Here is a 27,571-nt window from a genome sequence, read left to right on the forward strand (position 1 = left end):
GAGAACATAATTTTATCATTTAAAAAAGTGGTGGGTGATATAAATGATAATTTGTGTGTGTTTGTCCAGTAAGTTTCTATTTTAAAACATGTCCAGTTAGATTCTACTGTAAGACATAAGATGTCTACATATGCAAACAAAAATAGAAAACAAAAATTATGGATACAAACAGATGAATATTCCATAGAAAAAGAAGAAATGAAAAAAAAAACAATAATGAGAAAAAACAACAACAATAAAACGACAAGTCCCCAATAGAGACACAAAAAAGCGTACTTCCGTTCGCTGGAAAATACACAAACTGATTGACGAACAGTGATCTGAGAAGCAAAAAGTACACATATAACACGTTAGATTGTATGGTAACTTATAATAATAATAATATAATAATAATAAGAACCTCTTGATCGTGTGTGGAGGGTGGTTCGGTGCGTGTGTGTTTGTGTGTGCGGGTGTGTGCGCGCGTGTTGCGTGTGCGTTTTATGCGCGTGTGTTGTGCATGCACGTGTAAATGAGTGTGCGCACGGGTTTGTGTGTGTGTGTGTATGCGCGTGTGTGTGAATGTGAATGCGCGTGTGTGCTTGTTTGTGTACAGTTGTGAGTGCGTGAGCCAGTGTGCGTGCGCGAGCGCGCGTGTGTGTGTGCACGTATGCGTGTGTGTGCGTACTTGTGTGTGTGCGCGCGAGCGAGCGCACGCGTATGTGTGTGTGCTAGTTGTGTAAAAAAAATCGTGGATGTGCGGGTGTGTGCGCGAGTGCGTGCGTATGCGTATGAGGAAAATGTTAACATCACAAAAGTATGTTGAAAGGTACCAATATGAAATCCTTATTTAATTAATTTTATAAATTTTAAACCAAAAACTTAATAACAACAACTTCACTTTGATACATTTCCAAAGCAATACTTTTCAAACTTAATATCTCAGTAATGAGTTTAGATTTTGATTTAAAATTGCGCACGTGAACATTTGCCAATATTCTGTGCAAGATAACGATAAAATCATTCATCCGTGACAATCGAGCGCTTTTGCAAGTGGGGTAGGTGTTGTTTCATATTTTTGCACGTGAAAATGTTGAAACGCGATATGATTCTAAGTTGATTTCAATTTCTTCATTTAAGGTGATTTGATACACCAGGAAAACAAAACATTAATTTAAAAATCAATATGTTTCGTATAAAATTTCAGCAGCGCAACTGTGCAATCGGCATGTTGCTGACTAACTTCCCCACTTGCTGAAGCATCCGATAGTCACGTTTGCTTGCACATACTATAGTCAAATGATCACATGTACAATTTTAAATCAAAATATTTTCTCATAACCGAGATATTTAAGTTTGAAAAATGCTGCGTTCGAAGTCCCCAATTCTAGTACAACGCTAGTCCAATAAAATTTCAATTTCATCATCCTCGGTGGGTTTTTACACCAGGAAATATAACATTAATAAGAAAAACGATATGGCTCATATGAATATTTATGAGCGGAATGTTGCAACCCGGTCATTAAGACATGTAAGTATTACTTTTCACAATATTATTATACGATGTACGATTTTGAGAATTTTACTATTTCAGTGATTTTTTTAATTTGATATGTTTGATATTTTAAAGCTGATCAATTTCAATTAATCCCAATAGCCAACCTGGTATTATCGTCGAAAATTAGGTTCCACCTTTTGGCGAAAAACGTAGTGATATGGGGTGGTGGCTATGGTGAACATATTCCAAAGATGTGCATGTCGATTTTATAGTTGACGTCGACCGAGACAGTCACATGACGGAAAACCCTATGCAATGTCAATGGTAATGATTTTACAAACATACTAAAACATGTAATATTATCAGATATGAATGAAATGAATATCAAAATTACACACTTTTAATAATGTAATACATTAACAAGTTCAATTAATAGGAATAATACTCTTCCTCGCCGGGTTTGAATATGTTGACCACGATAATGCACTTGTGTCTAATTGTGCCTAATGATAAACATTTAACATTTATTTGTATTAGATTAAACAAATATGATCTATACTTATAAAGATAGTTCATGTCCAACCACTTAAACTGTTCGTCCTGGGTAACGGCTCATCTGAAAATATATCAAAAGAATAAAATGATAAATGAAACAAAACGACAGGACAATTTCAAATTTATTAGAGACCACCTTCTTGAACTAAAGGTCTGTCGTTCATGGATAGCCCAACATCACTCATAACGTGAGATTCAAACACATATAATTAATTGTTTTACAAAAAAATAAGTAAGCTAAAGCAATATTTTTTTCGAAATAAAAGTTAATAAACTTTTAAGGACGTATGCTGCAGTTCAGTTTCATGCACATTTGTTTTTACTGTAACATGAATTGCTTTTTCGAATGTTTCAATAAAAAACGAGAGGAATATAAAATAAGCAAACGACAACAAAATATAACATATTTTTACCTAAGAAAAAATATAAGACAATGTTTGTCCCACAAACAGCATATATGAATCGAAAATGATTCCTAAAACTACAATATCAATTTGTATCGTGTTGCTGTACCGACAATTCATGTATTGAATTACGGGAAAACAGTTGATACAAGTCTAAAATTTAAGATTTGTTTCTCAAAATAGAATTGGATTTGTAAACGTTAATTGAGTTACCAGCGTGCATGCAATTAGGAATAAAGAATACATGCTTGATGTTTGTATTGCTCCCTTTACTTGCCTACCTCATTTAATAATGGAAGAAGAGGAGAGACGTATTCCATACGACATTGTTTGTCTTGGGACGATTCCTGAAGTTGTTCAACATCAGTTGTTGATCTACAATTCGTGGCTTTCAATTGACGTCGTTTCAGAATGATAGCAATTGCTATTGCCAATACGCAAAGCAAAATACCAACAGCAACATATGTCATAAATAATTGAGAAGATTCCTGACCTGAAAATAAACATATCGTTAATTGAAATTGTAATTTAATAGTAAATGTAAGTTTCGAAAATGTTTTTATTTGGTTGAAGATGAGGTTTTAATAGTGGTTATTGAATAAATATTTATTTTACTATCACAATTATAAAACACAAATTAAGATGTTTGCAGCTATGATACACTAACCATGTTTGACTCACTCAAATCCATGCACTATGACTGTTCCCTTAGGAGATTAAACTGAATTTTAAACAGAACTGGTTAGTGTCCTTGAAAAGAAATTCTAACAAGCTCTTGCAAAATCAGATATCGTGGAAGAAGCTTCATACATTTACTACACAGTATATATGTGGAGCTTTGATTAACATACTAAGTTCTAATTTTGGAGACACCCTTTCATTAAGAATGGAAAGCCCAATAACTGATTTACCATGTGCTCTGCAAGTTGCTATTACTTTTATTAATTACTTGCTACAAAATTCCACAATGTTCAAATCATTCATGCTCTTAACAAAACTGTGACCATCGAACTGTTGACAGACAACAGAGCGCAATAAAAATAACGTACACATACACCGCTATAACCAGGTTATCAGTCAATGGTGCAATGCTATCTTAAAACCCTTTGAGATTGCGTGGCATAAAACCAGCTTACATGTACAATAGCATGGAATGATGACATAGACCTTTGGTTTCAGACATTCAGTGGATTCATTGTACAGACATTTTTGACAAGTTAAAGTGAATTCCACCTCTGGCAGTTTGTGTCACATCGTCGGATTATATGAGGTAATATGTGTATAAATTGAAATATGTTCAAGCTTCAAAAAGGTATCTATCAAAAATAATTCACGACTATCGATCTTTTCGCAAATTATAAATAATTTCAGGGTGATATAATTATATAGACCAGTTTTCGGTACACCTTGTTGTATAAATGACCAGGGTACCTTACGTATTATTTATAGGCGGGGATTCATGGATACCGAATCTAAAAATTATAAATAGAAGAAAGTAATAGTTATATAATGCTCAATATCGATATTTCATCATTTAAATGTTTGATTTCTCACAAAAAACTTTTGTATTGTCTATTGTTTTTAAATGTTACAAATATAGTGTCCCTTTTGTTTTTTTATATGCTGCTATGTAGAATCGTGGCCACAACAAGCAGCACACAAGCTAAATGAACCCGGAAATCCTACGGTCAAACATACCAAATTTCAAAGATAATACATTTATTTGTTCAATACTTTTCTTCAATTTCCTAGACAACGCCAAACGATTGAGAATTTCTATAAATATCAAGTTCAAACACATCGAATGAAGTCATGCCTTGACAGATTGGAACACATAGACAATTTTCTTATTGACCTTGATTTTCATCCTGACATTTTACGACCACCAATGGTCATTTAGAATAATTATCTGAAGTAGTTTAAAAACTTCAAAACATAGAGAAATTTCCTCTTTCAACAGGTCAATGTAAGATCATTAAAAGGTATTGTATGTAAATTGTTTACTTCAATCTTTAAAATGGGACATTTACATCCGACGGACAAGAACTATCCATACCATGTTCATAAAAACAACATCCAAAGAAGGCTTCATAACCAATATATTTTTTGTTGTATAACACATACCTTTACAATCCGTTATAAGACTTTGGACCTGGTCATCTTGATTTGTATCGAGATGAGATAGAACAAGTGGACTGATCGTTAGTGGATTTTTCTGCTTGTCCGGTTTGTTGGTGACATTTGGGTCTGTAAAAGTAAAATCATTTGACAAAGATCGTAAAATTGTTGGATTCAGACCAAATTGAACACGCACGCGCGCGCGCGCGCACACACACACACGCACGCACGCACGCACGCACGCCAACTCGCCCGCATTCATCTTTCCAATTTAAAAACCACAGAGTGGTCTAAAAATACTTTTAGTAGGTTCTTAAATTGTTTTAGCATAATCACACTTTGTTGTCACCTTAACTAATGGTTAACTGTTTCCATAAACCAATACACTCAGCTGAGGGCTTTGTTTAAATTTCGCTGGTGGCAAAACTCTTTGTAAACTTGTGTTTCTTTTTCCTAGACCTGCTTCTGACCTTCAATTTAATCGAAGGTTACGCAATCTCAAACAAGGTCTCGCAATCATGTATTTACCAATAAGTCATAATAATCAATTTTCCAAGGTTGACTATAAAGGAATGTGACCTTTACCTAATCGAGAAGTTTTATAACGCAAAACGTGTAAGTAAAATGGTTATTAAACCAACAAAAAATCCATGGCAAAGTTTCGAACGTTTTGTTTACAGTAAATATCGAATACAAGGGAAATGTTAAAAGAGGATTTCCATTGAACCTAAAAATGTAAAGACTTAAAATTGCTGCCAGTACAAACACAGGCAGATAATTTATATGCCGGTAAACTTTAAATAACTTATAAAAGGAAACTACCCTATTTAAAGTTTACAATGGATACTTTTGATAGCAGTGGAAAGAAAAAAACTGGACAATTTCTCCTTTTTCCTTCAAAACAAGAGTTAAAAACACATTCACTTTATCCACAATGTAACTTCAATGAAAACGACGAGGATACGCTTATAAAGGGTTACCCGGCTAAATATTACCTGGTATGTAGACAATGTTGCTAAATAATCCAACGCCGTTGTTGGGAATAGCGCATTTCCATGCTTGCTGCTCATTTTTTAGGTTGAACAAGGCACACTTAACTTGTCTCTTGGTCACACAATGACATGTAACATTGTCAGGTAGAGGGGTGATCATACAGTTTCCCATGTCGCCCCCTATTGCAATTGTCCTTGTAAATTGTTTTGAACCGTCCTTGAGGTAAAACCCCACAGCTACGTCTATCTCACTTTCAAAGTAGCAGGTGAGCTCTACAATTGTTGCACTTGTACGATTTTCCATTAAAATGATGCTAACAGAATCTACCCCTGAAAAAGTAAAATGGTTTACGTTTTAGAATAACTAAAGTTTATTATAACGCTATATATTGGCACAAAAATTAAACAAGAGTTTTTCGCTAAAACAGAAAACGTATAAAAACGACAATATTATTCAACATTGCATATGCTTAACTTACTATTTTAATAAAGTTTGCGGAATATCTTTTCGTTTTGCATATCTTATCAACACACGTAAATGTTTAAATAGCGTTCGCTCCAACACATTGATCTACATTATGGGGTAATATAAAAACATAAATCTATACTATGTTGAATATGTCCTACAATAATGCATTAGGCCAAACAAAACAGTCTTGATTCAGGGAACCCGACCGACCCTATTTTTTGCCCCCGACCCTAACGATTTTTTTGGTCCGCGGAAAAAAATCCGATGGTGATGTTTTTCGCCGGTACGGTACGAGTTTTACCTATAGGGAATTGTATCCGATAACGACAGATCTATTCGTTTACGCTTTATAAACATGGCGGTGTCAACGTCTCTAATGTTGGCGATTAACATCGCAAATTGTGACCACAAAATCATTTTGAGAGATAACTTTTATGATGATTTTTTTTTTGAAATTTCATCTCAAAACAATGCGGTTCCCAAGTAATAGATTCATACCAAAATATTTGCTTTTTGGTAAAAAAACCTACCTACCCTCCTACATTTTTCTGGCCATGTTCCCTGAACCAAGAATTTTTTTTGTTTGGCCTAATACCAGTAATCGTTTTATTGGAGCCAAATGATTGAACCATCAACATCGTCGATTGTTTCGCATAAATTATACGATTTTTGTTATACTCCAAAAACATAATCCTTCATATACCATTAAGATCATTGTAAGAAGAAACGTTCACCGAACCAACTGGCCTTAATACTGCATATTGTTTAAGACTGGTTTGTACAATTATATCAATGGCGTTATCAAAATAGTATATTTGGTGATTGCTTCGTTTAGTCTCGTTCAATAATTTTGCATATTGTTTGTTTTGGTATTTAGCGTGTGCAAAAATTACAACTACATTTCTCTAAGCCGCTCTTTCAATATTGTAGAAAAAACAACATGAAAACATGTTATATAAACTACTCATGTAGACAGTGAACAACTGATCAACTGCAGTTGCCTTTGCCAAAACTTTACTTTATCCGATTTTAACCATTAACAAGTTCATTATCTGATGCAGTTTACCAGTGGATAGCTATTCCACCTTCTGCACGAACGAGACAAAAGACAACACTATTATAGTGCAAATAAGTAAGCATAATTAGTTTACAATAAAACATCACTTACCGATGAAAAACCAGCCACAACAGAGGACACAAATCATCAAGAGTCCTGATAACATCATTGTTTTATAGGGTAGGTGGACGTTCTGCCATTTGCTAAAAAAATAGAAATTAACTAGAGCTTTGTCACAGACGTGACATATACCCCCACGTGCCGCATTGATACAGACAATTTTACATGCTGTCTTAACAAAACAAGAGAATCTAATTTATGGCGATTTTAAAGAATTATTATGCCATTATGATTTATGTCCATTTTTTACCTTTGAACTCAAAGTGTGACCTTGACCTTATAGATATCGACATAATTCTTTCGTGCGACACACCGTCCAATGATGTTGAACAAATGATTCTAAAATCTCACAATGAACGACATAGTTATGGCCCGGACAAGCTCATTCAAGGCCATTTTTGACCTTTAAACTCAGTGTGACCTTGACCTTGGAGATATCGACGTAATTGTTTCGTGCGATACACCGTCCAATGATGATGAACAAATGTGCCAAATGATTTGAAAATCTCACAATGAACGACATAGTTATGGCACTGACAAGCTCATTTATGGCCATTTTTGACCTTTGAACTCAAAGTGTGACCTTGACCTTGGAGCTATCAACGTAATTCTTTCGCGCAACACACTGTCCATTGATGGTGAGCAAATGTGCCAAATGATTTTAAAATCTCACTATTAACGACATAGTTATGGTCCGGACAAGCTCATTTATGGCCTTTTTTGACATTTGAACTCAAAGTGTGACCTTGACCTTGGAGATATCAACGTAATTCTTTCGCGCAAAATACCGTCCAATTATGGTGAACAAAAATGCCAAATGATTTTAAAATCACAATAAATGACAAAGTTATGGCCCAGACAAGCTCATCCATGGACATTTTTTATCAATGAACAACATAGTTATAGCAAGAACAAGTTTTCGGGACAGACCGACCGACAGACAGACGGACAGACAGACCGACAAAGTGACTCATATATAGCCCCCATTACCAATGGTAATGGGGGTATAACAAGCAAATTCATCGAATTGATATCCCCCGCGAATATGCTTCTGGACACAAAAGTGTTATATTTGACACTCAGCTTAAAAGCATTTTTTTAATACAAAGGGCCATAACTCCGTTATAAACAGATGGTGTACAATGCCATTTGGCGTGCATTATCCTATTATCCATATATATATACTCATACCAAGTTTCAATAAAATCTGCCAAAGCACTTCCAAGATATGGCTCCGGACACAAAAGTGCCGGACGGACGGACGGACGGAAAGACGGACGGACGGACAACGCTAAAACAATATCCCTCGGCCTATGGCGGGGGATAAAAATGCATGCACTCGAGAAGCGGTACATTTCTGAAAAGAGAGAGAATTCAATCCACTGGGATACACAATTGCGTGTGTGATTATTCTAAGAGATGTGTTTCGAGAAAATTACTTTTGTGAAAGTCTTAGTATATGCATAACTAAACAAAGTTTCAAACTGAACGATGAGAAGATGTCCTTTTATGGTTGTTTAGTAAGAATTTTATGCATTTAGTCTTGTCTGTGAGGCGTTAGTGTACATTTTCACTGCGTTTGAACATTATAAGATAGATTAATGTGGTAATTTTATTCGGAAACTGGTCTTCGACAAGTAGTTAGACATTTATGTACGTATATCATGGTTTCATATTAATAGCTCAAATCTTTAGTTCAAGTGTGTGATGATTGTCGAATGATTATTTTTAACGGCCCGATTTTTAGTTTTAAGGCTTTGATTTCATGTTAACACAATGACATAATAACGTTTATCTCAGCAATAAGGGTTCAACGTGAGCTATTGGGTTCCATTAATGCCCGGCGTCCGACGTAATCCGGTGTTCTTCGAATTTATTCAGCTCGTAACTTCTTTTGAGGTCACGTTGTGCATTCAATCTTAATGAAACCAGATAACCAGATACAATCTTAGGACATGGGCAATTATTTTTACAAGATTTTTTGTTATGTATGATTTAAAATTAGACATTTTGCAAAAACAAATCGCCATTTATCTGCCAAGCACCGAGTAGGCGCAACACAATATCACTATGCGTATTTACACATAGTTATTAGAACACAGACTAACGAACCAGAAACGTATTCGACTCAACTACCACTGGTCTGCAAGTGTCATACAACAAAATCAATCCCATATAATGTCAGGTCGTTTATCTTTAATTTCGTCTAAACAACGCTCACAAGTAATTACATTAGATCTAAAACTAGAAATGCGTATTACTTATTCTATAAATGGGATATTGCAAGTGAATACTTACTAATGTGAATGTTTAAAAACAAGGGCTGTTTGTAAAACATGCATGCCCCCCATATGGGCTCTCCGTTGTAGTGACAGCCATTGTGTGAATATGTTTTTTGTCACTGTGACCTTGACCTTTGACCTAGTGACCTGAAAATCAATAGGGGTCATCTGCCAGTCATGATCAATGTACCTATGAAGTTTCATGATCCTAGCCATAAGCTTTCTTCAGTTATCATCTGGAAACCATTTTACTATTTTGGGTCACCGTGACCTTAAACTTTGACTTAGTGACCTGAAAATCAATAGGGGTCATCTGCGAGTCATGATCAATCTACCTATCAAGTTTCACGATCCTAGGAATAAGCGTTCTTCAGTTATCATCCAGAAACCATTTTACTATTTCGGGTCACCGTAAACTTGACCTTTGACCTTGTGACCTCAAAATCGATAGGGGTCATCTGCAAGTCATGATCAATGTACCTATGAAGTTTCATGATCCTAGGCATAAGCGTTCTTGAGTTATCATCCGGAAACCATTTTACTATTTCGGGTCACCATGACCTTGACCTTTGACCTAGTGACCTCAAAATCAATAGGGGTCAATTGCGAGTCATGATCAATCTACCTATCAAGTTTCATGATCCTAGGCATAAGCGTTCTTGAGTTATCATCCGGAAACCATTTTACTATTTCGGGTCACCGTGACCTTGACCTTTGACCTAGTGACCTGTAAATCAATAGGGGTCATCTGCAAGTCATGATCAATGTACCTATGAAGTTTTATGATCCTAGGCAAAAAACGTTCTTGAGTTATCATCCAGAAACCATTTTACTATTTCGGGTCACTGTGACCTTGACCTTTGACCTAGTGACCTGAAAATCAATAGGGGTAACAGGGCCCTCAATCTGTCAAATCCACGGCCGAAATTCGGCCGCATTCCCCCCCCCCCTGAAAAGTATACTTTTTTCCCCTTTTTTGGGGAAAAATTCCCCCTAAAAAAAAAAAAAAAAATTTTTTATTTTTTTATTTTTTTTATAGATAGATGTCTCATGATTACTTTATCTCAATTCTATTTTAATTTAATCTTGTCAAACATACTAAATTATGAAATAAGCAATGAATATAGTGCAAGCATGTACAAATGTAATGATTAGAGAATAAGTTAAAAATCCCCCAAAAAGGGAAACGCCGCGAAAATTCCCCCTGCTATGGGTAGCGACCCGCTTCCCCTAAAATGGATTGAGGGCCCTGGGTAATCTGCAAGTCATGATCAATCTACCTATGAAGTTTCATGATCCTAGGCCTAAGCGTTCTTGAGTTATCATCCGGAAACCATTTTACTATTTTGGGTCACCATGACCTTGACCTTTGACCTAGTGACCTCAAAATCAATAGGGGTCATCTGCGAGTCATGATCAATGTACCTATGAAGTTTCATGATCTTAGGCCCAAGTGTCCTTGAGTTATCATCCGGAAACCACCTGGTGGACGGACCGACAGACCGACATGTGCAAAGCAATATACCCCCTCTTCTTCGAAGGGGGGCATAAAAATAATTGAAAAACACTGCATAACAAACACAACATGTATACATGTTAACCATTTATTGAAAGTTACTAACATAATAATAACAGCTTCTGGTCTAATCTGGCAAAAATCCCGGTCATAATGTGTCCATGCTTTGTTAATCAAAAACAAGTATTCTGTTCAAAGACTATTACGTTAACTTCGAAACATCGATTATTTATGAGGAAACTATTATGGCAATTTAACATTGCAGGGATAATGTTACTATAGTAATGTTTTGCTATTGTCAATACATTTTGATTTGACACCAGAGGCTTTGAAATATGTTGACATTGGTTGATTTGCTATGATGTTATATTGCTTTGTATGATCAAGTGTCAAATTTAAAATGTATATATAACATTTGTAAAACAATAGTGGACGTTTTAAACTATTCAACGAATGAAAGTTCGATAAATAAAATACATTTTACTAGCATTAATGTGAAGCTAACCTTTAATTCCAACCCAATTACAATTTTTCAAATTTCCTAAATACATCTATATTGCACGTATAATAAGGATTTAAAAAAATCAAACCTGATTACAACAAGAAATGTGTCCACCCGACACGGATGCCCCCAACTCCAACTTTGTCACAACATAAAAGCATAACCACGTAAATGTTCCATACAATTGGATGAAACCCAGGATTTATGCCCAAGTTTATACAGCTAAAGTAGTTAAGAATGGTATGCCTAAGACATTTTCATACAGTTTGAAGAAAGCCAAATGAAAACTTTGATTTAAAGAGTGAAAATGCTATACAAGAATTCCAAACTGTCACAAAATACGCCCGTTTAAGTGTTGGAAATACTTTGGTGAAGATCGGATGAAAACTAATTGAATAAGAAAGCGGACACCATCCTGAATGTTTAAAACGCACTAATTGACCCTGTGACCTAGTTTTTGACCCGGCATGACCCATGTTTAAACTTGGCCTAGACATCATCTAGATACAACTTCTGACCAAGTTTGGTGAAGGTCAATGGACATTTCTTGAATTTGAGAGCGGACACCATGCTGAATATAAAAAACGCACTTAGTGACCCTGTGACCTAGTTTTTGACCCGGCATGACCCATGTTCGAACTTGGCCTAGACATCATCTAGATACAACTTCTAACCAAGTTTGGTGAAGATAGGGTGAAAACTACTTGAATTAGAGAGCGGACACCATGCTGAATGTTTAAAATGCACTTAGTGACCCCGTGACCCAGTTTTTTGAACGGCATGGCCAATGTTCGAACTTGACCTAGAGCTTATCTAGATACAACCTTTGACCAAGTTTCGTAAAGATCGGATGAAAAAAACTTGAATTAGAGAGCGGACACCAAGCTCAATGTTTTAAACGCACTAAGTGTCTCTGTTACCTAGTTGTTGACCTGGCACGGCCCATCTTCAAACTTGGCCTAGACATCATCTAGATACAACTTCTGACCAAGTTTGATAAACGATCGAATAAAAACTACTGGAATTCAAGAGTGGACACCATAATGAATGTGTAAAACGCACTAAGTTACCCCGTGACCTAGTTTTTGGCCCGGCATGGTCCATGTTCGAACTTGGCCTAGAAATCATCTAGATAAAATTTCTGACCAAGTTTTGTGAAGATCGGATGAAAACTACTTGAATTAGAGACCGGACATCATGCTGAATATTTAAAACGGACTAAGTGACCCCGGGACCTAGTTTTTGACCCGGCATGACTCATGTTCAACCTTGGCCTAGACATCATCTAGATACAACTTTTGGTCAAGTTTGGTGAAGATCGGATGAAAACTACTTGAATTAGAGAGCGGACACCATGCTCAATGTTTTAAACGCACTAAGTGTCTCCGTTACCTAGTTTTTGAACCCACATGGCCCATCTTCAAACTTGGCCTAGACATCATCTAGATACAACTTCTGACCAAGTTTGATAAACGATCGAATAAAAACTACTTAAATTCGAGAGTGGACTCCCTAATGAATGTAGACACCATAATGAATGAAGACATCATCTAGATACAACTTCTGACCAAGTTTGATGAAGGTCAATGGACATTTCTTGAATTTGAGAGCGGACACCATGCTGAATATAAAAAACGCAATAAGTGACCCCGTGACCTAGTTTTTGACCCGGCATGACCCATCTTGGAACATGGCCTAGACATCATCTTGATACAACTTCTAACCAAGTTTGGTGAAGATCGGATGAAAACTACTTGAATTAGAGAGCGGACCTGAAAAGTGTGACGGATGGACAGACAGACTGACCAATCGCAAACGCGAAAACTATATGCCTCCCGTTGGGGCATAGAAATGCGCAATTTTCATGAAAACAAGTCAATTCATTGAATTGATATCCCCGCAAATATGCTTCTGGACACAAAATTGTTATATTTGACACTAAAAAAGCATTTTTTCAAGATACAAAGGGCCATAACTCCGTTATTAACAAATGGTGTACAATGCCATTTGGCGTGCATCATCCTCTTATCCATATATATACTCATACCAAGTTTCAATGAAATTCGCAAAAGCACTTCCAAGATATGGCTCCGGACACAAAAGTGCCGGACGGACGGAAAGACGGAAGGACGGACGGACAACGCCAAAACAATATCCCTCCGCCTATGGCGGGGGATAATTTACTTAAAGGAAAATGGTATCAAATTTCAAAAACTTAAATACAAATCCATTTTCGGAACAAAATAAATCGAATGGGTAGATTATATAGCATTTGCACAATTGCGTCAGTCGACAGTCTATTCATATCGCAAGAATGATCACGCACTAACAAAAGATAATTTACAAAAAACGTTGAAGTATGGAACGCCAAAACTGCCTTTTGTTGAAAGATACAAATATGTTGGGTTTATTTGACATTATGTTGGGTTCATGGCGACATTATGTTGGGTTAAGTTGACATTGTGTTGGGTTCATTTAAGATTATGTTGGGTTAAGTTGACATTATGTTGGGGTAAGTGGACATAATGTTGGGTTCATTTGACATTATATTGGGTTCATTTGACATTATGTTGGGTTCATTTGACATTAAGTTGGGTTACGTTGACATTATGTTCGGTTCATTTGGCATTATGTTGGGTCAAGGCGACAGTTTGTTAGGTTAAGTTGGCATTATGTTGGGTTCATCTGAGAATATGTTAAGTTAAGGTGGTATTATGTTAGGTTAAGTTGGCATTATGTTCGGTTAAGTTTACATTATGTTGGGTTAAGTTGACATTATGTTGGGTTCAGTTTACACTATGTTTGGTTCAGTTGACATTATGTTGGGTTGTCATTACGTTGTGTTCGGTTCATTCGTATCTCATTGGTACAATAAAAATGGCGGATCAACTTAAGATGTATCGCATTTATACAATTACTGTGATCTCTTTGTATACATTCTATTACTTCTAATTGATATAAAAGTTATGGTCTTAATTAAGCGGGGAAGGTGTTTGGTGACATGGTCTTTGTGTGCACCATTTAGTTATTGTTGTTAAACTTTAGTGTTTATTTGTTGTTATTCGTTCATGTAAGACTTTTACAAAACCTTATAGTGCAACTGAACATACAATTTGTTAGTGATATATTATTCATCACCGGAGCATTGCTCAAAAAGACTTAAAAGGGATGTGCATTTCAAGCAAATTGCTTATTTTAGAAAAAAATGCATTTTTAAATATGCTTAAAGAATAAGCATTGTCAATTCATATCACTATATTTCCTGTTAATGTTTTTTGTTCAACTTAACATTTTAAAGAGAAGATATCATTGTACAGATGTCTTTCAGAATGGGTTATGCTGCATTTCGTATGTGGCTTGTTGCCACACTTTATATATAATACTTTTGATAACATTTGTTCTATTGTTTTGTCAAATAGGGCTTACAAATTGTGATGCATTTTGTAATTGCTAAAATATTTACTCAGCTTTATGTCTGTGCCCAGCAGTCTTGAGAGATGAGGGATATTTTTAATTTTCTAAAATTGTCAGGTAGATCTTGACTGTATGGAGACTGTTTCTACCAAATCAAAATTTTGACTTTAAATAGACAAATTGTTTGGAAAGACTGGAAGTGATTTCATTTCAATGTTTCACTATTTTGATAATTCACAATATCAGCACTCCATGATTAAAATATTTTAAAGTTTAATCCATATATTTCTATATTTCAGTATCTCTTTATTTGTACGAGGTTTAGTTCCGTCGGGCAGGAATTTTGCTGGTCGAGCAGGAATTTGCTGCTCGATCAGCAGGAGATCGTAAGAAATGGAATGTTTATATATCATTTAGGACTTGGTCTCGTTGGCAAACATCCTGTAAGTATTATCGTATACAATATCTCACGATCTTATTATTAAATTGTCTAAATGAATATTATATAATTATTTTAGTAACTATCTACACTCAACAAAGCCCTCTATAGACATGATCATGTATTTGATATCAGTAATTTTTTATTCAACAACATACGGTAAAGCTGGGCCGGACGACTATGATCGCCATCTGTCAATATAACGGCCCGATATATTGAAAGTTATTCAGATCTAAAAGTTTAGAATCATTAGTTTAATTATAGAAGCTCTGTTTTTTAATCCCGAGATTTATTCATTGAACGATCCATCTTTCTCGTGTCTTGTAAATTAATTATGCAAGAGTGCTGGCACTGACTCCAGTTTTATCATATGATGCAGCCTCAGACGCGGAAAGAGCTTATACGTTAGAAATACACACACACACACACACACTATGCCCCAATGTTAGCTGCCATTCGATATTTCGTAATGTTTTATTCACGCCGATTTTAGGGCAACAGTTACCCATATTGAAACAGATTTATATTTCAGTGCATTAAATGACATTGAAAGATGCATATACAAAATTTTGAATATAATGAATGCTTCAAGAAACGGTTAATACACATCTGACGAGCAGAATCAAATCGAGCATTTCTTGAAAGAGTATTTATAAGTGAAGACTGACTTTACTAACGGCATTGAAATATCTGTTACGGATACAAGGGCATGTCATGCGACCTTTTTTATTGACCTTGACCTAAATATACATATTATTCTCTAAAGGAAGTACTACATGACCGCCCTTTCACAGAATCATTAAATCGTGCGGAAAAGGTGTGTCAAGAAAGGATGCGAACTTAACGGCGATCCTAAGCAGGAAAACCGGTGCTTGCTACATTATCTGAAAGCGAAGGCACACTATCCTCCGGATTTCACGCAAGAAAACTTCAGGAGCTCCATAAAATACAGGAGGCAAGTGGAGCTGCTCTGCCGGTGATGTCAGTTCAAGCTTGTTACCAGGCAACTATGCAACCTGTTAATGCACACACAACTGTGGAAACCCTGACGAGTTTCAGAGTGCATTGGCAAGGGTGGAAAATAGCACACAGATTAATACTAAGTGTGCGAATTTTACATTGACTATGTGTAAGCATTTGGAATTCCAGCGCAAGAAGCGTATTGTAATTATTGTGCATAGAATAGACTACTTCTTGACTCGATCTTTAATCTATGAATATGTTATGGTTGTGAAATTTATCAATTCAAACAATTGAATAGTAACAAAGACAATACATTGCTCCAATGCACTTTTTTTTTGGCTTATGAATATTATTATATACACTCGTAGTCCATGTGTTCGTGTTTCTATGAATCTGCAATATAAAATCAATTATCGAACGGTTCGAACTAACGTACATGTACCCATTGATAAAATATCTTTAACTGTTAACATCTGTTACTCAAAAGGGCGTGTTGTTAACTTGCTCTTGAGGAATGGAAATTAATTTTTAATTAATCATTGTGTATTTGCCAATAAACATCTATTTGGTGTTATAAAACGCTTAAAACTGTTAACAATTTTACTTTTGTTTGCGACAGTAAAGGCGTGCGGAATCTAAAGTATTGCGAATCGAATGTAGGACATCACCCCCCCCTCCCCCCTCCCCCACGGACATTGTCCCCCTGGAACACACAAGGACATTAACCACCATACATGCCCCCCCCCCCTCCCCCTGTCACACGCAAGGACAGTATCCCCCACCCACCCAATCTCATCCCGGAACAAACGTGCGAAAAGTTCCACCTCGATCTGTTTATTCTTCGATAATATGCCTGCTTTGATTAAAAAAGTGCGAAATTTTGCTGAGTTTGTGAGAAGCCACAAATTAAGATTTCCTAGTAAAAGACATAATAGTGGTGTGAGACTCTGTAAGGAATTATACAGAATACAATGAGTTCTTTGGCAGGCAACTTTTCATCACAATACCCCGATGGAAGTTTAAGAACTAATCAAATTAAAATGAGTTGTGCTCCAACAGACAAGATTGTATATTCTTAATTGTCGTTTTTATTAGCTGACCAAAGCCCCGCTTTGCAGTAAAATAGAAGTAAAATGCAATGGTGAAATATATTTTAAGTTAATAGTGCATCAAGTGGTTGGAAACAATATTCGCGAGGATTAAGTCTGGGAGAATTATGTCCGGTGGTGGGATAATATGAACATCTGAAGCCATGGTTTTAACGTCTTAACCAACTTTAGAAAATAAAAATATCCCTCATCTATCAAGACTGCTGGGCTCAGACATAAAGCAGAGTAAATATTTTAGCAGTTACAAAATGCATCACAATTTGTACGCCCTATGTGACAAAACAACAGAAACAAATGTTATCAAAAGTATTATATATACAAGCCACATACGGAATGCAGCATAACACATTCTGAAATACATCTGTACAATGATACATGTATCTTCTCCTTAAAATGGTAAGGTGAATAAAAAACATTAACAGGAAATATAGCGATTCGAATTGACAATGCTAATCCTTTAAGAATATGTAAAAATGCATTTTTTTTCAAAAATAAGCAATTTGCTTGAAATGCACATTCCTTTTAAGTCATTTTGAGCAATGCTCAGGTGACGAATGTAATATCACTAACAAATTGTTTGTCCAGTTACAATATTAGGTTTTGTAAAAGTCTTACATGAACGAATAACAAATAACAACAAATAAACGCTATAGTTTAACAAGGGCTGTTTGTAAAACATGCATGCCCCCATATGGGCTCTCCGTTGTAGTGACAGCCATTGTGTGAATATGTTTTTTGTCACTGTGACCTTGACCTTTGACCTAGTGACCTGAAAATCAATAGGGGTCATCTGCCAGTGATGATCAATGTACCTATGAAGTTTCATGATCCTAGCCATAAGCGTTCTTGAGTTATCATCCGGACACCATTTTACTATTTCGGGTCACCGTGACCTTGACCTTTGACCTAGAGACCTGAAAATCAATAGGGGTCATCTGCGAGTCATGATCAATCTACCTATCAAGTTTCATGATCCTAGGAATAAGCTTTTTTTTCAGTTATCATCCGGAAACCATTTTACTATTTCGGGTCACCGTGAACTTGACCTTTGACCCAGTGACCTCAAAATCAATAGGGGTCATCTGCGAGTCATGATCAATGCACCTATGAAGTTTCATGATCGTAGCCATTAGCGTTCTTGAGTTATAATCCGGAAACCATTTTACTATTTCAGGTCACCGTGACCTTGACCTTTGATACAGTGACATGAAAATCAACAGGAGTCATCTGCGAGTCATGATCAATGTACCTACCAAGTTTCATGATCCTAGGCATAAGCGTTCTTGAGTTATCATCCGGAACCAGTTTACTATTTCGGGTCACCGTGACCTTGACCTTTGACCTAGTAACCTGAAAATCAATAGGGGTCATCTGCGAGTCATGATCAATGTACCTATGAAGTTTCATGATCCTAGGCATAAGCGTTCTTGAGTTATCATCCGGAAACAATACTATTTCGGGTCACCGTGACCTTGACCTTTGACCTAGTGACCTGAAAATCGATAGGGGTCATCTGCCAGCCATTATCAATCTACCTACGAAGTTTGATGATCCTAGGCTTAAGCGTTCTTGAGTTATCATCCGGAAACCATTTTACTGTTTTGGGTCACTGTGACCTTGACCTTTGACCTAGTGACCTGAAAATCAATAGGGGTCATCTGCGAGTCATGATCAATGTACCTATGAAGATTCATGATCCTAGGCCTAAGCGTTTTTCAGCTATCATCCGGAAACCATTTTACTATTTTGGGTCACCGTGACCATGACCTTTGACCTAGTGACCTCAAAATCAATAGGGGTCATCTGCGAGTCATGATCAATGTACCTATGAAGTTTCATGATCCTAGGCCCAAGCGTTCTTGAGTTATCATCCGGAAACCACCCGGTGGACGGACCGACAGACTGACCGACAGACCGACATGTGCAAAGCAATATACCCCCTCTTCTTCGAAGGGGGGCATAACAACAAAAACTAAATGGTGCACACTGAGACCATGTCACCAAACAACTTCTTGATTAAGACCATAACTTTCATATCAAATGGAAGTAATATAATGTAAACAATTACATCACCGCTATTGTATAGATGCGATAAATCTTAAGTCGATCCGCCATTTTTATTGTACCGAGGAGATACGAATGTATCGAACAAATTGTAATGATTACATAATGTAAACTAACCCAGCATAATGTCAACTTAACCTAAAGTAATGCCAACTTAACCCAACATAATGCCAAATTTACCCAACATTATGTCAACTTAACCAAACATAATGCCAACTTAACCTAACATAATGCCACCTTAACCCAACATAATGTCAAATTAACCGAACATAATGTCACCTTAACCTAACATAATCTCAGATGAACCCAACATAATGTCACCTTAACCTAACATATTCTACCAACATATGTCACTTTTACCTAACATAGTCTCAGATGAACCCAACAAAATGCCAACTTAACCTAACAAACTGTCGCCTTAACCCAACACAATGCCAAATGAACCAAACATAATGTCAACTGAACTGAAAATAATGCCAACTTAACCTAACAAAATGCCACCTTAACCCAACATAATGTCAAATTAACCGAACATAATGTCACCTTAACCTAACATAATCTCAGATGAACCCAACATAATGTCACCTTCAACCTAACATATTCTCAGATGAACCCAACATAATGCCAACTTAACCTAACAAACTGTCGCCTTAACCCAACATAATGCCAAACGAACCAAACATAATGTCAACTTTACTCAACATAATGTCAACTTAACCCAACTTAATGCCAAATGAACCCAACATAATGTCAAATGAACCAAACATAATGTCAACTTAACCCAACATAATGTCAACTTAACCCAACATAATGTCAAATTAACCCAACACAATGTCAACTTAACCCAACATAATGTCAACTTTACCCAACAAAATCTTAAATGAGCCCAACATAATGTCAACTTAACCAAACATAATGTCAACTTAACCCAATATAATGTCAAATAAACCCAATATATTAGTATCTTTCAACAAAATGCAGTTTTGGCGTTTCATACGAAGTATCCACTTTGTCACTTGACGTTTTGCACGATGTTTTAATATCATAACTTGTATTGGCATATATATTGTATTGGTAAACAGTGGCCATACATATAAAATAAGCATTGGTGTATATAATGTTTTAATGAGTCATACAAATAATATACTCATGATTGCAGGGCCTTTTTTCGTTCTAAGAGAACGGCCGTGGACGGCCAGTTTACAATTTTGACACGGACATTTTACAAAGCTAACAAGGCCACAAAACTTGTCAAAACGGCCATTTTTAAATGTGAAAATCGGACTTTTTTAGGCTCAAAATTCTCAAAACGGCAATTTCAAAATTACAATTTGTTTTCATATTTTACATAAGTGAGACAATATATTGACAGTGGTAAGGGTCCGTGTATATACCTTCCTTTCGTTTTTCGTTTGCATTCGATTAAAGGAAAGCGAAAACCAACGCATGCAAGTCAATATTCCGATTTTCTTCTAACCGAAACAAAAACAAAATATGAAAACCAAATTGAGTTGTAAGCTCGTTTTTTGTACAAATTATAAAACAAAACACGAAACGTATTTCCCTATTCGTATTTAGTTTCAATTACAGTTAACGATTTTTTTTGAAAATTGAAACGCAATATTTTGTCCCGTTTACCGTTCTTTGTTTAGATAAACGAAAAACGAATGGCGCTGCGCTCATGTATTCGGGAGATCAGTCATGATCTTTTTGCGCAGTTTCCTCCCTTATATATCATTAGTTTGAATACATAAATGTACACAATTACAGAATAAGAATAGTCGAGTCTTGGGACAGCTATTGTTGGCTAGTCTAATCAGTGGACAATGAATAAATCTAGTCACATTACATGTAAGTTATGATACAAATATACAGTCAACCCAATATACAGTATTGCAAATGTTTCGTGGAAACGTATTATGCACATGTTGGTTGTAAATGAAAATAGCACAACAATTTTCTCATCAAACAACGCGAATAAGCACACGTTTGTTAAGGAGTAATACCTGTAGACACGATGGGTTCTCGCTTAAGATAATGTTGGATTACATTATACTTATTAAAATATATACCTCATTGTACGTAAACGTTAAAACTGTGAGAAAAATAATGTTTTATGTTTTAATGTCAAACATAGGCACCCGACTATTTTATGGCACAGAAAGCATACACAAATATACGCAGTAATGTGAAGAAACTTTTGCTTGAAAACAAACATGCTTGTTACGACACAGAGATGTGATAGATATGTAGTGTTCATTAAAAATCACAACGTCACTTACTTTATTATACGATGGCTTTCCGGAAAGTGAATTCACATTCGTATCTTCACACTAACTACGTAGCAGTATGTACTATTGTTTTTTCTGTTTTGAACAACAATAATGTTGCACATTAATTATTACTAAACGTTCATAATCATCAATACAAAGACAAAGTTAAGTACTTTGAGCTTCACAGAAGTTCGTTAATTGGTGACGTCAACATCGCATTGAAGATAAATACACCATAATATACAGCTTATACTGGTTTAACAGTCTATTTTGCATGATTACAAATGTTTGTCCGACAGTTGTCCAAATACTGCATTATATTACTTTATTACTGCATTATATTACTTTGAGATTTTTGTTCCTACACAACGCAAGTGATTCATACATAATTTGCCTGAACAAATGGCCATATAAACTGTCTATTGGATCTCACTAAAGGTGTAGCACTCCTGTGGAAATCAAATGTCGAGTCCATATATACATGTCTAGAAAATGACTTGAGTGTGTCTTTGAAAATGTCAATGGTCATGTGTACGTGATTAATATATATGGCATGTGACTATATAGACCTCATAGCTGAATGTTGACCTTACAATCAAATATAAGTCCATAGTCCGGGCAAAATAAGTTGGCTTATAAGTTTGGTACTTGTCTGTATATGATTTTAAATATATTTGCATAGTATAATATATATGTGATGGAGTCAATGTCTTGGTAGTTACGTTGACAAACTTCCATTAAAACTGTATGCCCAGGCCTACGCACAGTATATGCAATGACATAGTTACATGACCGAAGCTGTTTACATGTACATGCCGCATTATATCGTGTTACAAAGTATTCTTACAAATTAAACAAGATCAAGATTAGTTCATCTAAAGAAAAATGATTAAATCATGGTATTTGTATCAACTATAACGAACGTTTGAGCAGAAAAAGTGGTGTCTACTATTAAGCGATAAGAGAAATTATTGATTCACTCTCTTTTAAAATATGCTAGTCAGCTTTTGTTTGTATCTACCACGCGTGCTCAAATATTGGAAAAACCCAGACTGGAGATTTCCGAATAACAACTATTGACAATATGCATTGTGTACACACCGGTCTTTCTGACAATAACGTAGTGACGTCACCATCTATGTATAGAATGGAGAATATGGTCACCTGTCGGAGATACATTTAGAGACGGTACACAACTATATTTTCGCGGCGGCATCTTGTGGACTATAAAACACGCATAAGTCCGTAGTTTGGTAAGATTATTGTAAGTGACTTTTGGCCTCATAAACATGGTCACTTTTTACAATTTATAAAAACGCTAAAATCAAAGAACGACCACGTGAATGTAAAACAATTGAGACGACACGTCAGTAAATTATAATAGTTTATATTATTAATATACTTCAAAAGCACGTTATATGACCAGCTATTTTGTGTGTCATGTTTAACGAACTATTTCGAACATTATATAATATAAGCAAACCAAATTATTTTCGCGTTACAAACCATGCTAAGACGAAGAGAACAACTATAACGGTGGAAACTAAAATTCAATACAGCCAAAAAACACACAATATTTTTATTATAAACAATGGTCATTTTATTTTCACAAAAAAATGTTTTGAGGCATCGGCTAATCCCAGTGTTAAATATAATAATATATCTTCTGAACAAAGAGTAAAATCAATCATTTTGATACTTTAAAGGAATTCGTATTGACCAAATCATTCGCGATAAAGGGAACTGCACGCTACGATATAGAAACAATGCACTAGATTATTAAATGGATATAGATGAAATGTGAACTTGATTTATGTTTGTTATCTGCCAAAAACAAAAGTATCTTATCTTAAATGGATAATTTAAAGTAGTATTTTCTTAAACAAATACAGACAAACTTTTTTTGTAGATATTTTTTTAGGATATTCGGTCGCTTGCTACTTCTCATAACATATGATACAGAAAACATGAACTCCCTTACCGCGCGTTGTCAATTTTATCGTTTTCAATAGACCTAACTAGCACTAGGCAATGACGTAAATTAAACTAATACAAATGTAGCGTCCATATTGATATTCATTTTAATAGCATTGTTTATTTTATTCAAGTATTAATCGAAAAACTAGTTCGGTATTAATTAAAAGTAGCATTCATTTATCATTATCAGAAATCATTTAGTACCTGCATAATATTGGCGTTTTTCAAAATAAACTTCTCAAAAACAAACATTTACATCGTGTGGTGTGTTTTCTTTTAAAAATTAAACATTATTATTTAATATTAAACAGGACCATTTACTTTTTGCTGATTGCAGTTAACTGCCTATGTAAATGCTCTGACACAAGTTATACTATGCTATATGTCGATATTAAGTCTTTAGTTTCGTTAAGACAAATTATTGATACACTACAGAATCTATTTAATATCAAATTAACATGCATTAACTAATCAAGGGCCTTTTTTGTGCAGAAAACCCTTATTCGTTCGTGATTTTCATTCTTCATTTTTATCTTTGCGCTCAACTTTACGCTTTAGACAGTCCTTACAATGCGTTACTGATTCCGGAATATTGGACGATCCCTAGTGCCAGATGGCCCTTTTTCACAACAGCGTAAACATAACAAAACACCATGTACGACCTTGACGTCTTGAATATTTGACACACGTCGGCACAAAGTGCTCGGGAAAAAATTTCCAGCTATTTGTTGCATGATCATGCCCCGAATTGTCTTGAACATTCGACGCGCGCCGGCATAACATGCATGAGAAAATTTTCCTGACATTTATTCATCCGCATTCATTTTTAATTTAATAAACAGATACTCGTTTTTATGTACATCTTGTTAGGTAGAAAACAATAAAAAATTTACACTGGTGTAGTCTTATTGAAGAAATGTGGGATCAATATTTATTCGTCTTTGTTATAAAATACTATGACATGTAAGTAGAAAACGTGAACCCAATGATTCGACAACAACAAGAACAGTTGGTTTTAATTACGTCATTGCGCAAATGGTTTATGATCTGAATATAACTTCTGGAATTAATCATTACTTTCAGTTTGGAAATGCGATGTCAATGACGCTTTCAGTGCCTTCCCCAGGAATTTGTTCAGGCGCCCCGGGGCCGACCGGGGGTGGGACGTTGATTTTTTTTAATTTAACGTGTCAATTCACGTTCTGTGGTGCGTTATAACTCAAAGAAAAACAGCGTCAAAAGACGTCATTTGGTGCGCTATGACTCTTCAAAAAAATCCCCCAGTCATTAAAAAATAAAAATAAAATTATATTGTTTAATTGTTATAAAACTTTTCCGCACAGATAGTAAAATCCCGACTCGAACGATTCCCCCAATACATCCGTTTCAACCCGACTCTATAACTGTATACTTACTATTTTTCAAGTTTCTATTTATTACCCGATAATCCCGTTTATTCCGTTTTTATCAATCTCTTTCTGGTAAATATTTACGATAAAAGCTTTCAGTTATTTCTTTAACACAAACCTTGCCATTTTTTTAAGTGACTATTTATAGATTTGATGAAATATTGCCTCTGAATATGCGTCAATCCCCTGACCTGTTGTGTGCTTGTTAAAACGCTCAATACACGCCATTTGTATGCAATAGACGCGACGTTGTATATGCTGCATAATTTTCGCGCTCTTTTTAATTGAGAAAAAGATTCGACACAAAATAAATTTGCACTGCTAATTTGAAGCAAAAATATTTAACGTTGCTGTAACATTTACATTCGGAAGTGTGTTTCGGATTAAAAACGCGTTAACATGGACTTACGGTAATGGGTTTCGGATTACAAATTTAATTATTCCCATTTGAGATGTCAACAAATATTAACCGTTGCGTTATAAATTCAACGATAATTTGTTTACACACTTTACGAGTCGAATAAATGTTTTGACGGAATTATGCATGAAATTCACGTTGTCCACGAGGATCACGACCGTTTGCCATCATCAGTCTTCTAACTATCGATTATCGGACGAAACATTTACAAGTGTGCGTAATTAATTCAACGAAAATTTGTTAAAGCGCATTACGTGTCGAATAAATGTCAGAAAAACGAGGTGAATCAGTTCCATAAATGGACATGTTGAAATATACATGTACTGGAATTAAATAAATTGTTATCACATAATTGTAACCGGGAGTCATTTGCACAACTTACTCGCTATAATAATTAATTGTTTACCACTTGCAATTAATTTCTCGTATTAATTATGAGTCATAGGTAACACTTGTTTACAGTAAAAAGGTGTGATGATGATGCCCGAAACCATCTTTAATGTTCTGTACTGTACTAATTACCGGTTTTATATTACTCAAATGGTACAACTTCTTGCAAATCAAGCTGCGATAAACTCTTACTTCATGCCCGACGTCAATCAAAAATAATGGTCGATAGTTAACCCCGCCCTCATAAGCATTCCCGTAACCGATTGGACGATGAACTTCACAGTTTGACGACTGGAAAGTTACCAGATACATCCTTGTCAGCATTTAAATGACCGTGTAATGTGGCTAGAATAATCGATACGCGCGTCATGCTATTCTCTTATCAGTGGATTATCCATTACCCCATGTGGTGTTTATGGCGATTACTTGTGAAAGTAGGTACCGAGTGCTCTTTTAAAACAGGGAATATTGATACACTGATAGGGAAACCTTGATTTTTTTGGACAATCTCCACTTTCTTTTACTGAAGAATACACTGATCGGAAAATTTCAAGCGCCCCGGGGACTCTGATTTCGAAATCCAAGCGCCCCGGCAAGGGGCGCTTAAATGGCCTGGGGAAGACCCTGGCTTTTATAACTGACATATGAATACCGTTTAAACGGTAACCTTTTGTTTATTTCATTAATCATTTCGTTTTAACTTTTAGAAAAATTTGTACATGTGATACCAGTTATAGAAACAAACCTGAAACTGTAATTACTGTTCTATACCATTTTCATTACATATTCTCACCAGAGATTGGCAGGCATTTGGCAGCTATATTGTCAGGAAGAATATCCTTAATCCGATGAGCATTGGAGTCCCCAGCAATAAGGCTCACTTTTCTCCTGTCTTTGGCACCTGAAAAAATAAAAGGAAAATGCTTCCTGACACAACGCTGCATCCTGTTAAAAAGAGCCAGCGTAATGAATCTACTAATTATAAAAAGACAAGTCTTAACAATCCAAATACTACCTTTACAATAATATTGCAACAAGACTAATAAGGACGACTAAACTTGTCTTATGTGTATCTAACTACACAAAAAGAATATAAACAAAACAGATCAATCACGCTTTAATAAAAATTAGGGTCACACAAGTTAAAAAGCACTAGTTTTCAATAATCAATAAGTGTCAAAATTGCAATACACTGGTTAGTGTTCAGTGCAAATTTCACTATGAACATGTCAATAGTGTCAATTATTGCACTAGTGTGTAACACACTGTATGTGTCCAAATGTGCGAAACACCTGTTTTTTAATAATAAGTATTAAAGTGCCACTCAAAATTGCAATCCACTGGTAAGTGTTCAATCAATGCAAATATCACACAGTCACTATAAACACATCAAAAGCGTCAATTATTGCACTATTGTAAAACACACTGTAAGTGTCCAAATGCGCGAAGCACGTGTTTTTAATAGATCACAAAATGGGTTATAAAACACACATTTGAACTTATGGTGAAAAGTAAACACAAATCCTTCGTTCACTCACAGGGAGTTACTAGGACTAGGTCGCGAAAATGAATGCCACTTTGAATTATACACTTTACAACGTCGAAATACACCAAATCACAATT

At 35.6% G+C, this 27,571-nt stretch overlaps 1 protein-coding gene and 1 long non-coding RNA gene across 2 annotated transcripts; both read right to left on the bottom strand.

Annotated features, from left to right (window-relative positions):
- Window positions 1–1,863: 1,863 nt before the first annotated feature.
- LOC127867082 (uncharacterized) lies at window positions 1,864–26,851 on the bottom strand. The gene is made up of 6 exons (XM_052408061.1): window positions 26,742–26,851; window positions 7,184–7,275; window positions 5,550–5,876; window positions 4,561–4,683; window positions 2,718–2,929; window positions 1,864–2,093 (listed from the first exon to the last, which is right to left on the bottom strand). Exons 1-6 carry the CDS (start codon window positions 26,756–26,758, stop codon window positions 2,064–2,066), a joined length of 801 nt encoding a protein of 266 aa, XP_052264021.1. The 5' UTR covers window positions 26,759–26,851; the 3' UTR covers window positions 1,864–2,063.
- LOC127867091 (uncharacterized) lies at window positions 9,511–18,859 on the bottom strand. The gene is made up of 3 exons (XR_008043260.1): window positions 18,747–18,859; window positions 18,230–18,310; window positions 9,511–9,664 (listed from the first exon to the last, which is right to left on the bottom strand). It is a non-coding gene; the product is annotated as an uncharacterized LOC127867091 (long non-coding RNA).
- Window positions 26,852–27,571: the final 720 nt, after the last annotated feature.

Source organism: Dreissena polymorpha, chromosome 1, assembly GCF_020536995.1.
Source record: "Dreissena polymorpha isolate Duluth1 chromosome 1, UMN_Dpol_1.0, whole genome shotgun sequence".
Classification (NCBI taxonomy): Eukaryota; Metazoa; Mollusca; class Bivalvia; order Myida; family Dreissenidae; genus Dreissena; species Dreissena polymorpha.